The 17,597-nt window shown below is 39.2% G+C and overlaps 1 protein-coding gene across 1 annotated transcript in view; it reads left to right on the top strand.

The window, feature by feature from the left end:
• PLCXD2 (phosphatidylinositol specific phospholipase C X domain containing 2) overlaps window positions 1–7,518 on the top strand; it is a 33,265-nt gene extending 25,747 nt beyond the window's left edge. The window contains exons 3-4 of the mRNA XM_061628095.1: window positions 1,355–1,596; window positions 6,769–7,518. Of these exons, the coding sequence (XP_061484079.1) occupies window positions 1,355–1,596; window positions 6,769–6,919 (393 nt within the window). The 3' untranslated portion in view covers window positions 6,920–7,518. The remainder of the gene's footprint in view (window positions 1–1,354; window positions 1,597–6,768) is intronic.
• The last annotated feature ends 10,079 nt before the right edge of the window (window positions 7,519–17,597 follow it).

Genomic DNA, 17,597 nt, shown 5'->3' with positions numbered 1-17,597 from the left:
TATGGCAGGCTTGGCAGATTGGCCTTAGTAGCTGTATCTCAAGAGGGAAACTCCCTCCTCCTTAATAGAATCCAGGAAGGAAAGACAGAGCACAGCTCCCATTGGCAGTTGGCTCTCTTAAGTTAAGTCTTTGAGAGAATCTAATTGACATGGCATAAGCCCAGGGCTTTTTGTCATATTGCTGTTTTTTACCCTTTCAATGACTTTTAGTGAAGTAGAGAAACAGTGCTTAGTGTGTTTTCTTTTTGAGAGATGGCCTTTTAAGGTTCTACTTTATTTCCTACTGTAACCCTTGTCCCTTGGGTCTGGAAACAAAAAGAGTGTTTAGATAATCTCACTATGCACCTTTTTACTGGGGAGTCCTCTCTCAAAGCTCTCCCCTGTAACACCTTCCCATCAACCTTGCTTGCTGATTAAGGATTTTAAAGGTACTCTATGTCAGTTATATGCAGAATCAATTATTGGTGGCAGTAGAGTTACTTGGCTGAAACTGGCCAGATTCCCATTTGGTCCCACTACAGAAGATCCTGTCTATATAGGGGTGATTCATGTCACACATTGGTTTGTGCCACAGGAGAAGGGGAAAACACAAATAGGAAGAATCTCATTATATAAAATAAATAAACAACCCTTTTGCAAGCTGGTAAAGGCATCTCAATAGCGTTGTTTCACTTCTCTGTAAGTATGGTTCTAAAAGAGAGCTGCTGGAGTGTAGGGGACAAGAGGCTGAATTATGAATCGTAAAATCTCGGGTTCAGAATTCACCTCCCACATGAACTTGCCATGTAGCCAAATTCAGTTGTTATTTCAGCCTCTGCCCCCCAATCTATAATATGAAGCTAATACTACTTGCCTATCTTATAAGGTTGTTGAAGGGTTCCAACAAGATAATGCATGTGAAGATATCTGAATATGCTAAGCACCATATAAATTCTAAGTATCATTATTAAAAGCCAAGTATCATTATTAAAAACACCTGAAATCCCACTTGGTTGTACTTGGAACTATATGAAATATAATAATAATTATTTGTATGGCACTTTTTTTTGTTAACTACTCAAAGCCCTCCAGTTTTCTGCAGTTCTTACAACAGTCCTGTAAAGTAGACTATCCAATAGTGGGATTCTCGGGGCCATGTTGTGAACTCCTGGCTGAAGCGAGTCTTTCCAGCTCCTACTTTTAATCTCTGTGTACGTTCTGTTTGTATAAATATTGACACCAAGACAATAAGCCTTGTCCTACTGTCATCCCAGTTACCCAGAGCATAGGAAGCTATTTTTGTTACATGAATATAAGTGAAAGAAGAACATGTCTGAGAAAGAGGCTTCTGATGATCTTTCTCTCAATTTTTCAGGTTCTTGTTTTCTACCATAATCGTCTCTGTGAAGAATATCCCTTTCTGTGGTCAGGGAATAAAATTCCAGCACCATGGGCCAACACAACCAATGTACATAAACTGTTGCACTTCTTGGAGACCACCCTTGGAGAACGAGCAGAACATGGAACTTTTCATGTTTCTCAAGCTATTCTCACGCCAGGGGTCGAAACCATTGCCCTATATCTCATCCGTGGCCTGAAAAACACACTAGTTCACAAGTAAGTGCCTGTAGAAACCTTGTCAACTTGGGCTGCAATCCTAGCACCCATTTACCTAGGAGTAAGCTCCATCAAATTCAATAGGACTTACTTCTGAGTGGACATGGTATGGATTGAAGCCTTACTCTCCTTAATTGAAAATGCATATAAAAATAACTAAGAAACATTTCCTGAGCCTCCAGCCCAACTGCTGTAGACTGACTGATTGAATAAATAAATTGACTCCAATTATAAATTCACTAGGGTCGACATCCTGTACCTGCTTACCTGGAAGTAGGGATGGGCAAATCTTATCCATTTTGGTTTTTCTCCTTTGATTGATTGATTGATATATTGCATTTATATACCGCCTCATAGCTGAAGCTCTTTGGGCAGTTTACATCAATTAAAAACATTAAAAACAAGTATAAAACCATACCAAATTAAAACCCATAAAAAGTGATAGGCAAGTTTCTTATTTTTCCAGTCTTAAATTCATTTCTCCACATTTCCACATCAGGTTGTGATTTTTTTAAGTTGTCATGAAAATTCATTAGCATTTTAGCGCAAATTTCTCCTAATAAACAAATTTGTGTGCAATTTTGCCTAATATACCCATTTTTACAAAGCAATTTCTCCTAATACAGTGCATTTTTGTTTGCTGTTTTTGCTAATGTATGCATTTGATGCACATTTTGGCCCAATATATATATTTGTATACTATGTTACTTGGCTGGGGAACTGCATTGCAAAATTCAGAGAAGTGCAAATTTCAAAGAATGGCTGTCTTTCGGTTCATGTATTGTTTTGTAAAGTGCCAATTAGGTAAGTTTGCCTTTAAATGCAAACTGAATTGAATTTCTCCCCCATCCTTACCTGGAAGTAGCCTCCATTGAACCGAATGGGACGTACTTTTGCATAGACATATCTAGGATTGCACTATAAATAAACTATAAATCTAAGTATCTGCATTTGCTCATTTTTAGCCTTGTCCTGGTTACTCTTTCCCCTTTGCCTTTCCCACTCTCACATTTATATACCTGGGCATGGGTGTTTATCTTTTTGTGAACACTGTGGCCCTAGTTAAACCTTAAATAATTAATTGAAATTCCAGTAATTTTGCATGGAATTTGAATTGGATCAAGTTGTTTCACTATGAAAGCTAAAATCCATTTAAAAAATACTGATAATGCCATGGATTCCAATTCTGTGCCCCTGTGTATATTCTGCTGGTGTGAATAGATGGCAGCAGCAACTTGCAACACTACTGACTACTAACGGACCACAGCAAGGGATGTAGTCCACTTCCCTTGACAATGTTGACATAACTTCATCTCTGTCATAATTCTTAGTGTGCCACCAGACTGTTGCTATTTTGCAAGTCAGATAACAGCATGTACCAGAAATGTAGGATCACGTTATTAAAGTGGATTAAAGCACACTCTATCACCCTAGCACCCTAAATTTAATCCACTTGAAAACCGAAAACCAGACATTTTGCAGTTGGGAAAATGATGAGGAAATATACTGAAAAGTGTGAGATGAATGAATGATTAACAGGAAGTTGTATAAACACCCACCAGCAAATCAGGATGGATACTCAATAAAGCATGGACATAGTTTAACCTTCACATAAGCTATATGCAAGCAAATCAATAAATAGGTTGTCTAAAGGAGCTCAAAGCCACAGCTTGTCAGAGCCATTTTCCAAAGTTGTTTACTTTGCAGCAATAGGACACTAGATGGTGCCAAAGTGCTTTTTCCATTCTGTATTTAGTCCCTGAACACCAATTCACAAGTGATATGAACATGTTTGTCCCCAAACCAGCAAAACTGCATATTTGTACCAACCAAATATTATGGGCAGTATCCAGTATTAGTCATACTCATGTATGGGACTAAAGGGAAGCCCAGTGAAATAAAGTAACTTAAGTCCATTGATTTCAGTAGGTCTATAACTAATGTTGAATATTGCCTGATTTCTTTTGCTTAGCTCTTCATTCTGCAATTTCTCATTCCCACTCTCCTAAGGCATTGCTGAAAGATTCTGGTTGAAAGTGCGACTATAAATCCAAACCAAAAGTGTACATAATGGTCCAGGTAATACTTAGTTTGCATGGAAGGAAGCTTCTAGGAGAGAGAATGGAAATAAAAATACCTATTGACCTGTGTAGGCCATAGCTGCAAAGCCTGGTAATGCATGAAATGTTGTTCAACAACATCTTTAAGGGATTTACCTTCAGCATATTTTCTATGATTACTATTTAACAGCAAGATATTATCAAAACTGATAATGTATTATATAAGCAAATAAATCAACAAATTAATTTCCCCTTCACATTTATAGAAGCTTATTAAATGTTCCAGATAATCTCAATTTAAAGCTTGCAGCTTTCCTGAGATATAACAGCAAACAGTCACCATACACTGCTGTCTGGTGTCAAAGTGCAGTTTCCTGTTTCATTCTTACAGAGTTCTGAAAGCATAGTGTACAGTAAGATGGATTTTTACAAGGGAAATTCATATTAAAAACTGCCCATTCAGATTTGGCAGTGACAGCAGATCTGTTCTGGCATTTTATTTATTTTTATTTATTACATTTATATCCCACCTTTCCTCCAAGAAGCTCAAGGTGGCATACAAACACTGCTCTCCTTCTCTTAATGTTATCCTTGCAACAACCCCATGAGGTAGGTTAGACTGGCCCAAGGTCATCTAGTAAGCTTCATGGGCGAACGGTGATTTGAACCCTGGCCTCCCAGGTCCCAGTCAGATACCTAACCACTACACTACACTGGCTTTCTCATACACATGGAGGCTCCCTTCATATGAGCATGTCCTTCCCCTGTACATTCAGTGCAAGTATTTTGAGTGCCTGAACAAGGCTACTGTGATTTGCAAAGGAGATTTTCCTTTAGACTTTGCAAGGGAACCCTACCTTTGAACATTAAAGTGTCAATCCTAGTATCTTAGCAAGAATGTAAAAATGATGCACAATGTTGCCCCTCTCTATGTATTTATATAAAAAAGCTACTTAATATAATAATCTCTTCAGTGGTTTACATAAAAACAATGAGAATACAACCAAGTTCAATAATATTTCCTAAAAACAAGGAAATAAAGAAAAATATATCACAAAACAAAAATAATAAAAACTAGGAGTCAGAATCCAGGAAAGCTTGGGTAAACATAAGTTTTTAAAGAGGCACTTAAATACCATTACTCTCTTTGCTTCACAAGTTACCCGGGGGGGAGGATATTCCAGAGGATAGGTGGTATCTCTGAGAAGACATCTTTCCACATTGTCACTGACAGTCTGCTGATCATGGACCACCAGAAGGGTCTCCTCAGAAGATCTTAAATATTAGCTTGGCTTGGTCTGTACTAAGAGAGGTGGTCTGCTAGGTACGCTGGTCCCAAGTTGTTTAGTGCCTTACATGTTAACAAAGGTTTGTACTATATTCAGCAGCTAAAGGCAGCCAGTAGAGATCTTTCAACATTGGTATAATGTGTGCAGCCCTGGGTATCCCACTAAGCACCCTAGCAACTGTATTTTGCACTAGCTACAGCTTCTGAATCAGGTGCGAGGGTAGCCCCACATACAGTGCATTGCAGTATAATCATGAGGTTACTAATGGATATAACCACTGTAGCAGGGCTATCTCTGTCCAGGAATGATCATAGCTGGCACATCAACTGAAGTTTATTTATTAATTTTATTTTTATTTATTTATTAAATTTATATACCGCCCGACTAGCGATAGCTCTCTGGGCGGTGAACATAAAAAACATAAACATAAAAAAGTTGGCAATCTCTAATTTTATGTCCTTCTCAGCTTAGTCTTTAAGTGACTCAGAAGTGTGAACATTACAGCTCATCTTCTGTCCAACCACATTCTCCTGAAAGCCCACTTTATGGAAAACATATAAAATCTGCAAAATATTTTCTTTCTTTCCTTCTCTTAGACCTCATTGAATTGTTCCTAATACATTCAGAAATTTGTTTTTAATGGGCAAGATATCAGATGTGCTTGCTTCAGTGATACTTTTCCTGTGAGTGGAAGTTTGTTGCAACTCATATTTCGTAACTAGATGCCACTCCATACATAATTAAAATGCACAATAAAACAATTCCATCAGAACATTAAAAAACACTCATACTTAAGAAATACAATAAAATAAGCCTATTAAACACAACAGTTAAGCAATTTTAAAAAATAATTAAAACAGTTGGTTCAAGAAACTCAAGTTCAGGGGTTTGCTTGCTTAGACAGGTGTGTCTACAGGAGCCAGCAAAATGCCAATATGGATGGATCCTCTCGTATTTCAGCAAGGAGGGCATTCTGCAACACTGGTATCACCAACGAAAAAGTCCACCTCTGTGTTACCACAGGCCAATAATTAGGCCATGGCAAAACTAACTGGGTTTCATTTGCTGATCTTAATGCCCTTACCAGGCAGTGGAGGGGAAGCAAGTTTTCTTGTAATCTGGTCCACAGTTATTTAGGGCTTTATGTGTAAGTAGCAAGACCTTAAAACTGGCTTGGTAGCTAATAGGCAGCTACTGAAGATACCTTAACACTGGTCTGATATGTAGTCAATAAGGAGCATCACTCAGCATAGTTGATGTACCAGCCAAAGCTCCTTGCCACATAGGCCACCTGGGCCTCCATGGGAAAGATAGTCCCAAGAGCCATCCCTAAGCTGTGTACCTGTTCCTTCAGAATGAGTGTGTTCCCATCCAGAACAAACAAAATCCCCAGTTCGCAGACCTGGGCACCAATTATCCACAATTGGTCTGTGTGAGCAGGATTCAAAGGCTGGCTCCGAAAGAATCCTTCCATTCATGAAAAGTCCCTTCCATTCATGAAACAATAATGGTTTGGATTCATAGGAGGCTTACAGTACATTAATGGAAGTGGAAAGAGGAGGGTTTTTTTCAAAATCCCTTTGCAGGCCCCTGGTCTAGAGAGCCCCCCATCAACTTACTAGAGCAGATGGTGGTATAGGGAGCTACAAGAGGAAGGGGGGTGAGATCATCACTCTCAGAACTCTGGATTCAAGATAGGTTGTGAGAATTCTGTATTTGTAAACTGCAGTAGGCAATTCCAGAATGCTGATTGAGTACAGGATGCAGTGTGCCTCATATACTTATGAAGGATTATGTTACATTTTCCTTTCTTTTCCCTTTAGAAATCTTCCTTTGATTCTGAACTGGGTGAAATTGCAGAAGCCAGGCATCATGGGCGTTAACATAATTACATCAGACTTTGTGGAGCTGGTTGACTTTGCAGCTACCGTAATTGCATTAAATGACCTCCTTTTAGAAGATAATAAATCCTGACTATTGAGAAGTTTTCTTTCTCTCATCCAACGTTTACTTCATCTCAGCTTTTGGTGTGGAAATAGTGTCCAGTCATATCAATAACTTTATTTCAAGCCCTCTCCACCCATCAGTTTTACCCTTTCACCCAACGTCAAGGCACAAAGTCATATGCTGATTTCACTGCACAGTCCTAAAATGTGCTACAGCATGATTTTCTTTGTCACTCTTTTGCACATGTGGCCATTTTGCCTGCATCTGTTGAAATATAGAATATGTTGGAGGCTGGACACTTCAACATATGTAAAGAATTAGCAGGGGCCTCTCTCTAGACTCGCTGAGTGTGTACATCCTGCATGTTATGAAACCAAGGAGTCCAGCTCTAAAGATAAGTACTGAACTCTAAGCACAAGTTTACCAGACTAGCCAAAAGATTTTGGTTTTGGCTATAAGAGTTAGATGTGTGTCCTGCTCTCTTCCTTTCAACTGTACTGTATATTAAGCTACCTCGGTCATTTGAAGAAGAAAAAAGCATTGCAATTGTTCACCATAACCATTTGTAAATATAGTTCTGTTTGAGTTTTCAGAGTTCATTGTGAGGTATAAATTATGTTTTTAAACCTTGTTTTACTTGAACTCTTACATTTAATTTATTTGTAAGTTAAAACTATTAGAGCAGAAAGATGGATATTTTTAAATACTATCATATTTATTTTGTAGGGATTTTGTTTAAGTTGGAGAGCCACTTCTGAGAAGTGGGAGACCATGTTGATGTTAATCACTGCTTTGGCCTTGCCTCCCCTAAATTAGCCTCCTTTAGGGAAGGTGATTTTGCTGTGGGTTTTGCATGAGCTGTAACTGAATCAGTCAGTTACTCCCTATGTGGAGATTGAGCAAACTTGCTGGCATCAGGGGAGTGTCTGTTAACACCTTTGCATGAATTGCTGCTCTGCTCTTGCTTCCTTCCAATCAGAAGGTGAACCCGGATCAGAAGGTGTGGCCTTTTCTGAAGAAGGGTAATGCTTGCTCTTAAACTCTCTGGAAACAACCCTTTTCAGGTGTAAGTATGAACAAGTGTGTCCAATTTTAAAGTGAGGCTTGGCTATCAGAAGTTTGGAAAACACCAAACAAATGAATAGGAAAGGGTAGGAATTTATTCCCTGGTTATAGATTTTTCCTGTAGAATCCTTATGCATTTTGCATTCCAGCATAATGTGTGTGCACTTCTGTGGACATTCTTCTATGGCAGAAAACTGTAACATCAAAACTTCCTCTATGTTGGCAAAAGTAATTTTATTGTTTGTCTCCAAGACAAAATGCAAGAAAACATATAACTGGGCAGAGCAAGTAGTTGAGAAGACCAGGATTTCTATGAGCCAGGACAAGAGGTGGGCCACTGTCACCCCTCCAATATTTTACCCAAACTTTTGCTAAGTTGCTACCTCTGTTACTTTGGTAGTCCAATATCGAACATATAGCAGTTTACTTTAAGTTTCATATATGCACAATATGTGATTGTCTCTTTTTAAATTTTGTACTGTGGGCACGGAAGCATTTATTGTGACTTTGACAACTTCCTATTTGAAAATTCCTCACTTGGCATTTGAAACAGATTTATCCACTGGTATTACATAATTTTAATGGAACGTCAGGGAAAAACAGATTTGCTGAAAGTAATTTCAGCTTCAGATCTGAGGCTTGCAGAGGGTACAAATGATGCCAAAAAAATCCCAGTTTCAAACCTGGTGGCTTGAGCTTTGTTTCATGCCCGCTCCTCATGCTAGGTGTGAATATGTTTGAACAGAAAATGAAGGCAATATTTTCATGCGTTTTTAACAGGATGACTTTCACAGATCTATGGACAGCCCAGAATTTTTGTTACTGTATGAACCTATCTCAAGATGGAATCACTGGGCTTAAATACAGTAGTTAATGTTTAGTAGGTGATTGTCTCTTCTTCCTTTCTCCATCTCTGCTTTATATTTATTTGTACATAATAATTTAATTTTTTTTACTAATGTAACAAAATATTACTGTTTGAGCATACAGTGTAGCAATGAAAACAGGTGTGAGGGTTTTGCTCTGAAACGGAAGTGTTTGCACAGCAGGATGATGACAGTTTTTGCCAGTGGCAAAGAGAAAAGAAATGGTGGTCTTGGACAAGTGCTTAGACTTTGAGGCCTGCTGCTAATGAATCCCCTTTATCATATGGAGGGGGCATATTTGTTGCAAGTCTCAGGGTGAGGGAACAAGTTCGCTTTTAATAGACAACCCCACTGCAGCCCCAGACTTGTTTATACTGTTTTAAGAAGTGAATCAGAGGCTGAAAGCGTCAAAACTCTGATCTTCTTAGTCTTCTTGGGATATGTAACTATAAAAGCTGATTGGTGGAATTTGCCTTTCCATACAAATACTGAATGAATCAAAGTGGTGTGATTTGATAACATGATTTTTGATTGCGTATACATAGATGCTTCAATGTGGGGTTAAAATGGAAGAGTTGTATGTAGGTAGGTTGAAGAGCAGCCTGTTAAGATTAGGATTTTATTTAATTTGTTCTGTATTTATTTAAAAGGTTATTCAGTCCTACCATGCAAGTTTCAGAACAAAACTGTGTATTAAAATAAATGAAAATATAAAATAGGTTGAAGCACATGCCCTTGACCTGTTTGATGTGGCCAGTCAAATTCAGCCAGAGTATGTTAATGCCAGAAGATTTTCTATGTGGAACCTCCTTAAACTTTTTCACATGATCAATTTCTGTTATCGTTCTGACTTTCTGTTTTGCATAACATGCATAACAAATATTTCATGTGACTGCTTCCTCAGTGTGTCATGAGAGGTGGTACATACGGGCCTGATTCACACACAATGTTAAAACAAATTATGGTTTTAATGTGCATAAGTGCTTTGCTCTTCTTTCACTTCTGTGTCATGCAGTGGATGAAACAGCAGAGTCTAATGTCACTGCAAATCTAGGAGGACAAGGCAGAGTGTGGCTTGTTTGGGGGTTGTTTCCTACCCCATGCAATATAGTCAGGAACAGGAAAGGACCAAAGTACTTCTGTGCATTGAAATTATAGTTTAAAATTATGGCTTAACATTGTGTGCAAATTCAGACACTGAGGAAGTTGGCTTAAAAACTGAATAAAGTTAGGTCTGGCATGTTGAATAGCATATCTTGGTACAAAAGTATAAGATGCTACATGAAGATCTGTACTTGGGCTGTGTCAGGTTTCTAGAGGAAGGGGTTTTTATAACAAACAGCTGCTGCAAATGTATCCTCATTTGAACTTGGTGTATAATAAAGTGATTTTGGTGATCACAAGCACAGCAACTCGACATAAAAGAGGAGGCTGTTCTGGTTTATGAAGGATGGCTGAATCAGTGTCCCTTGGATGTTTGTCTGACTTTAACTCCTTTTCAGAAAGAATGTGTAAACCTGATTCACACATGCATGGTTGCATGTAACATAGTGGTAGGAGTGCAGATTTCCATAACCACTGTGTGAATTGCAGAGCTCTGTTGTGGCATGATTAAAACTCACGTGAACCATACTCAGGGTCACTAATGTAAACAGCTTTTCATATGAAGCTGCACTCAGATGTTTGTGGAACAAGAGCCACTCATATGGCTTAGCATCTGTGATTTGACTTTCTAGGGTCATGAGGAAGCCATTTTAGGAGCAAAGATATCAAGGGCAGAAAATGAAGAAGGCTAATTATATCAAAATTATTTCAGGTCTTACAAACTTAATGTTATGATTTTCTTGTGCAATTTAGTAGTTGTACAGATGAGACCTTGTGGCATAAAGGGATTAGATTTTTTTAACAGCTTATTGTATTTATTTTTGTAGGATACTGTAAATCATTATATTTTGAATTGTTATAGACTACAGAAAATGTTTTAAACGAACAATAAATATTCTTTGTCCACAGTGCCTAGCATAGTAAGCCCTCGTACTTGGTACACCTTGATGCATTCCTACAGCCAGCAATATGCAAGGATAGTGGTGTTATGCATTTGGCTGTCTCAGTTAGCATGAATATGCTTATCACTATAGTTCTGGCTGACCAAATCAATGGATGATCAAATACTTGACAAAAAGGCTTGAATGGTCTTTTATGTTACGGAATCTATCTCCAGTTTTGGAAATGTGACATCAGTTTCAGGGATGAAACAGAGACAGCTATAAACATTTGAATTTGGAAGCAGAAAAGCAGATAAGGTTTCTAGTTATAAGTTCTAGTTATAAGTCAGCTAAAGGTAAAGCAGTTTGAGGTGCAGAGTCTCTCTTTAGGAACCCAGTGCATAGTTAGCAAGTGTGCTGTCTGCTGTATGAGTTTATTTGCTTCCACTATGCTCTGCAAACATCAGAAATACATTGTAAGTCTCCAGTGCCACTTTCATGCACAGGAAACCAAACCTGGGTGTAGCACTGCCCATTTTACCACTTCTGTGGGAAGCTTATAACATTGTAACAAGTCACTAAGCTCGGCACTTCATCTTTCCCCAAGGCAATTTGCTTGGTTGGCTCACACGACTCTGTTTTGTCTCTCTGGAATGAGTACAATAATATTAGTTTTATTGTGGTTTTGCATAAAGCAAAGCAGTCCAGAATTCCTAATTTTTCTGTTCCAATATTGCTGCTGATTCACTGGCATAATCTGTTGCTTAACAGAGCTACATGGGGAAACATCACAGTAGCTATCCTTAAAGTTGAGCTACTTCAGATCATTAGTTGGTGTAGCAATGCCAAGGCTGCCCAACCGGGTGTGTGTCTGTCCCCTTATAATTACCTTTATTTTATCTATATAAGCAAGTTTTCCCTCCTAGGAAACCAAACCACAATTAACCAGGAGAATAATTTGAATTTTATCAGGTTGTCAGATAGAAGAGATTTTGTTTTAATTTTCATGATGTATCACATGAAATATATTCCTACAATCCTTGAGCAATCTACAGTTAATACTTCTGATTTTATTTGAACAAAAGTGAAAAAGGAATATCTACTAGGATGACAAGTATTGGACTATTTCCTATAAGGATTAGATATCTGGCTTTACTTAAGTGAAATATACTTTTTTCAGTCTGATGTATTTTTTTTATAAATGAAATATATATAGTCCTTGATTCTTTTCCTGAAAATCCATACATTTCATTTTTTCTTCAGCATGTCCATTGTTCCAAGTGGATTGGTTCATTATACCTTACGTTTTCTGTTTCAAACCTTCTGGGTATTGTAAAACCAGAATACCTCACTTTATTTCTGTACATAAGATTTGGGGCTAACTTCTGTTCTTCACAATTACTCGGTGTTTTGTTTCTAATCTTAAAATTTCTAACTTGAGATGTTTGTGTGCAACATGTATGGATACAATAGAATTAGTCTGTTAACTGTTCAATCATAATAAAATTATTTTGATTTGCTTTTTTGTGCAATTACAGAAAATGTACAACTTTCCTTCGATGATTTATAAATGTTGATACAATAAAAGCAGATGAATTCAGATTAGAGAGAAGCTTGCTGTATAGAATGGGATGTTGTATTTTATTTAATTCATGAGTTTCCAACCTTTTGGGGCCGGTGGGAATATGTGCAGACCAGAGAAACTGTCATGAGCACCACACACATGCCACAGCTCTCCAACTGAACTCCTCGATTGCCCATCATGCAACAATTAGATGGGGGGGTTGCTGTTGGCTAAGGAAGGCTTCTTTCAAGTGTGATTTCAACTGGCGGAAGAGTGGGGATGGACCCTGTGGATTGGTGACTCCTGATGTAATAGTTTCACTGCCAAGGTTTGTTACTGTTGCTTTTGCTTTCATCTAGAAGGTGCACATGTCACTCTTGTCCTTTCTATCTTTGAACCTAGGATATTGCTCTGCACTGGAATCTCTGTCAAACTCAGTTTCAACAATCCTTGTAAGAGTCCTTAATAAAAGCAGGTAAAATCAGGTTAGAAAGCATAACAGCCAGACCTTTAGGGGGATGAGGGTGGGTCTTCCATCTCAGACACTTCCTTTGTAGTCTACAGTGTAGAGTAACACAATAAGAAGCCCAGAACTAAAGTGTTTATACACTTCCCAAAATGTCTGATGGAAAACAAAACCACCACACTTTCATGATGATTTTATTGCCACTTGTGCTTGCTGCCTGTTAACTGCTTGAAAATGCTGATATTAGCAGCAAACAGGGCTGTGTCCTGGTTTGTTTGTTGTTCGACAGGGCAGAATTGGTAAGGGGCAGAGTGTGCAAACTGAGTGTCCCAAGCACCAGCCCTCTGAGTACACACTCTCCCCTTTGAGGGGAACAGCCAGGGGCAAAAAGGCACGGCTCCTGCACCTTCAACAGATCTGTAGAAAATGGTCCTGGCCAAGCCCTTGGAATCAGACTCAGTCAGACTAGCTGGTGTATTTTTCTCCAGTATGTTCAATGAAAAACTTCAGTTTAGAACATTTCATGGGTCAGCTTACAGGTCACACAAGATTCTGCATCTCTACACAGTATAACTAGGCATGACTATTCAAAGCTAAGATGTTGTCACAGCAATTAGATACAGTCCTTAAATAAATGCAGGCAAGCGCATTCTACTTGCGTGAGGAAGGTATCAGAACGGGAACACATGCATGAGCTAACACTCCTCCTAGGTGGGAAAGTGGGGGCCAACTGAGCCTGCCGGTACAGTTGTCTGGGACAATGGGGACAGTGGCACCCCATTCAGAGCCTTCTCCTCTAGAGGAGGTGTGTGTGGCAGCAGTAACATGGGAAAAGGGGAGTGGAGGGAAGGAGTAGAGACAGCTCCTGGTCAGCTAGCATTTTCTCTGTTGTGACTGGAGCTAAGGGGCAGGAGCTGTTGTCAAGTACTGAAGCCTACTGTCCCAGCCTGGTTGCAACCGACTAGGAGCCTCCCTGGGTCCCATTCTGTAGCTCCATCTTCTTTATCACTCCAGGACCACTCCACAGAGCTTATGACAAAGGGGATTTCAGCATGTGTAGCTCGCATGACAAGGGCCCCTTGCTGAAAATATCTCTCCTACAGAAAGACGCAGAGCCCGGCCCTGTCTCTGAGAATGATCATGTGGAATATCTAAACAGGTCTGAGTAGTGCAAAAGTCATAGTGCTTTTGACTTTATAGGGTGCCCTGTGTGAAATTAGAGTGGATATATATTTTAGCAGGGTAGACCCCTTACTAGCCATCAGCCTTGTGGACTGCTCATGCTTGTCATGTGGGCAAATGGGCCTTGGTACGGATTTTGCTCCAGAGGAGTGTCTTTGTCCAAGTATGCCTACAACCATAGACAACTACACTTGGAAATCTAAAACAGTTGTAGGCACCACAACATACACAATTCACAGAAGAAAATGTGATGCTCAGAAACAACTCCCCACACAAATAGGCAGAACATACCCCACAACAAATAAAACAGACAAAAAAGTAGGCAGCCAGGCAACCCCTCCTAACAACAACAAACCACTCTTTTAAAAAAATAAAAATAAAAGCTTAGGGCACTGGGAGGGGAGACGGGGTTGACTGAGGGCACAATGGTGCTCATGGGCTTCACATTGGGGATCCCAGTTATATCAAACTATATGGCAAGGCAATATGCCTCTTTCATTTTTTTGTACTCCTGAAGATTGTCCACTTTTTATCCAGAGAAAGGAACTTAAGCAGGGGGAGTTGAGCTTCATTACTGAGCAGCCCAAAGGTACTTTGGCTTGTTCAACAGCTCATTAATTTACCTTGTGGACAGGTCTTTTGGCAAAGTGATAAGTTTCTAGGTTGCTACTTCAGTACAGCCACATTCCTGAATGACATATGGCAGAGTACTTGCCTCTTAAGATACATGCATCACAGAGCCCTTAGATGGGGATGGAAAATGCTCTCTTAACAGTCTTTTGAAGGAAAGCCAGCTGGGACCTTGGAGTGTTTGCCAGCTATTCTTGTTGCACATATTTTACCCTTAAGGTAAGGAACACATTTGAAAAGTGCAAAGTTAAGTAAATGTTACTGTGACTAGCTTAGCATTCCAATTACACTGAGTTGAAAACAAGGTCAATTATTCACCTAATACGGGGTCTCTGTTAACTTGAAATGGAGGTAACAATGATCTGAAGTGCACTTGCATTGACAGAGCTGGGGGAAAATGTATTCAGACTCAAGTGAGCACTTGTATTCAATGTATTCAAATGAGCTCTTCATGTTGGATGTGTAGGGGTCAGACTAATGCACTAGTCAAGGTCCAAAGTACTGTTTGAAAAGAGTAAAGCTAGCAAGTGGATTAAAATACTTGAATAGCCAATTCTTTTAGCTTTTTGTATTGCTATTTCAGTTGCATAAGATGGTCCTTTTCCTAATCATTAACAATAGGAGTATTTAGATGCATTATTTAGAACAGATGAGTCGAACATTCAGAGATGTTTTGAAGCCAGCAAATAGAGTGTTTAAAATCTATTCTCATAATGTCCCCCATATATAATGGCTGTATTGTCTGCAGCTGAGTAGAATGAGACACCTTTTGAGTTCTGTGGTATTTGCTTTGACTGGTTTGGGCATATGTATGTGGCCCTTGTCATTTGTTTTGCCTCACTTCCCTTGGTTTATCTCCTGTTGGGTTTTTTTATTGTTATAATTTCTTGCAATATGTTCATCAGATAGCAACAAATCGGAATTTGTATTTTATTTATTTATTTATTTGTTGAATTTCTATACCGCCCGACTAGCATAGCTCTCTGGGCGGTGTACAACAGAGAAGTAATAATTTCAATATACTTTCGACTTGTCTCTTAGTTCACAAGGATGGCTGCCCCTGGCTAAGACACATTTAGACATGCAAAGAGACTTGACAACTAATATCTAATGGGATGTGCACCAATTAGAAGATTTGATTCAGATCCCAATTTGCTACTTAAAAATAATAAAGTCAAAGTCCTTGGTCCAAAACACCTTGGAGGTTGCCTGATTTGGCTCAGGGTTCAAGATTAAGTCCTTTTAGGGGATGCTTTGTTTTCCACACTCTAGCTTAACTCACTTTTTTCCTTTCTGACAGAAGCAGATGAAATTTGCAGGCTTTGGCAGCCCTCCGGAGTGCATTAAGCCTGCCAAATAGGTCCAGGTCTTTTCTGTGTGTGCTGGACATCTTTAAACTTTGATTTTTTTAAAAAAGAAATTATAACTTTTGGGGCTTAATTGGAATGAAATTTGCAGGCATTCTGAGGGGATGAATGCTGCCAAATTTCAGCACGAGGGCTGCAGTGGTTTTCCCATAAGGGCAGCTTTTACAGTTGTGAAGTGGATAAAATGGACTTGCTTTCTCTTCTCTGCAGTCAGTCTGAAAATAGCAGACTTGAGGTACCTGCCAAATCCAGGCAAATGGGCTTTGGGTTTTAGGGTTCCAAGTGAGGGAGTTACTCCTCAGTGGCCTATACTGTCCTGCAACTAAACTAAGTTGCAGTCCCACCATAGCCTGGTCAGTGGTGATAGTGCATAATGCTTCCTGCTTCTGCATTACTTCATTAGTGGTCTGGCTGTCACATTTTGCTTTTTCAGAATAGGGAAAACCTGGTCTCTTCCTGCACAATGTTGCCAGCTCTAAGATGTTGACATGGCAAGTAACCATGCAATTTGGGGATGTCCTTCTTATGGTGCCACAGTTCTTTGAGATGTGGCATCTGGTGACTTGGGAAAAAGTGATATGAATAATGGCACCTGGTTCTGGAATGACCTTCCTTCACAGGTGTGAAGCGCACCAACACTGATGGAGTTTTGATATCAGGTATAGTCTTAACACATGTGCCATTCCTTCCAGTAAACCTGGCCCAGAAGAATTTCCCAATGCATTAGGCTTCATATGCACATTCAATATTTTGTTTTTGTTTTTACTGGCTTGTAATAACAGATTGTGGTCTTTTAGAAAAGTATTGTGAAATGGTGTTGTTCAGTTATTAGACAAGGATGCTGCAAATGGAAATTAGTCATTTAAAAAGCAGAGAGCTGACAAAGAAGCCCTAAGGGTACATTACTGGCATAACCCTTAATCAGAAGGTGAAATCCCGAGAGGAATATGGATGACAGAGTATCATGTCAGACACTAATCCTGGCCGTACACCTATACTACCTCATTCAGGGTGTACCTTTGCTAGAATGAGACAGGAAGTGGGCAGGGACTGAATACAAAGAAGCTGACTTGTACCAAGTCTGGTCAGAGTTTCTTGTGTTCTTAGGTTCTTATGAATCATGTACTGTAAATATGTCTTGAACATAATAACCAGCATCCAGGGACAGGGGGTTACTGCACCTTTGCTACCTGAAATACCCTAAGACTGTGATTCAGGGCCAAACTGCATGTGATTTTAAAAATGTGCCTTTGCATTTTGCAATAATAATGCCTTAAAGTATAAGACTCCTAAGATTTCTTTTTTAATACAAATGGCATCAGCAAGAGGAACTCATAATTATCTAATTCACAGCAGGGGCAGCTGAATCCTTCCCCCTCCACTTGGGTTGTTAGGAAGATCTCTTCCATAAAGCTGGAGCTTGCCTTGCTAGGAAACTCCTGACTGGCTTGGATCCCAATTTAAGTTAGCAGCAATTAGTTTCCACTGAAATAATTGGGTCTTAAGTCATGATTCACTTTTCATATTGATTTCAATGGGATCTCTTAGGCTAAATTTAACCCATTGGTGCCAGTAAAGGG

Source organism: Rhineura floridana, chromosome 5, assembly GCF_030035675.1.
Source record: "Rhineura floridana isolate rRhiFlo1 chromosome 5, rRhiFlo1.hap2, whole genome shotgun sequence".
In the NCBI taxonomy this organism is placed as follows: Eukaryota; Metazoa; Chordata; class Lepidosauria; order Squamata; family Rhineuridae; genus Rhineura; species Rhineura floridana.
Note: the sequence above shows the minus strand (reverse complement) of the source record. Positions and strands in the feature narration are given on the sequence as shown.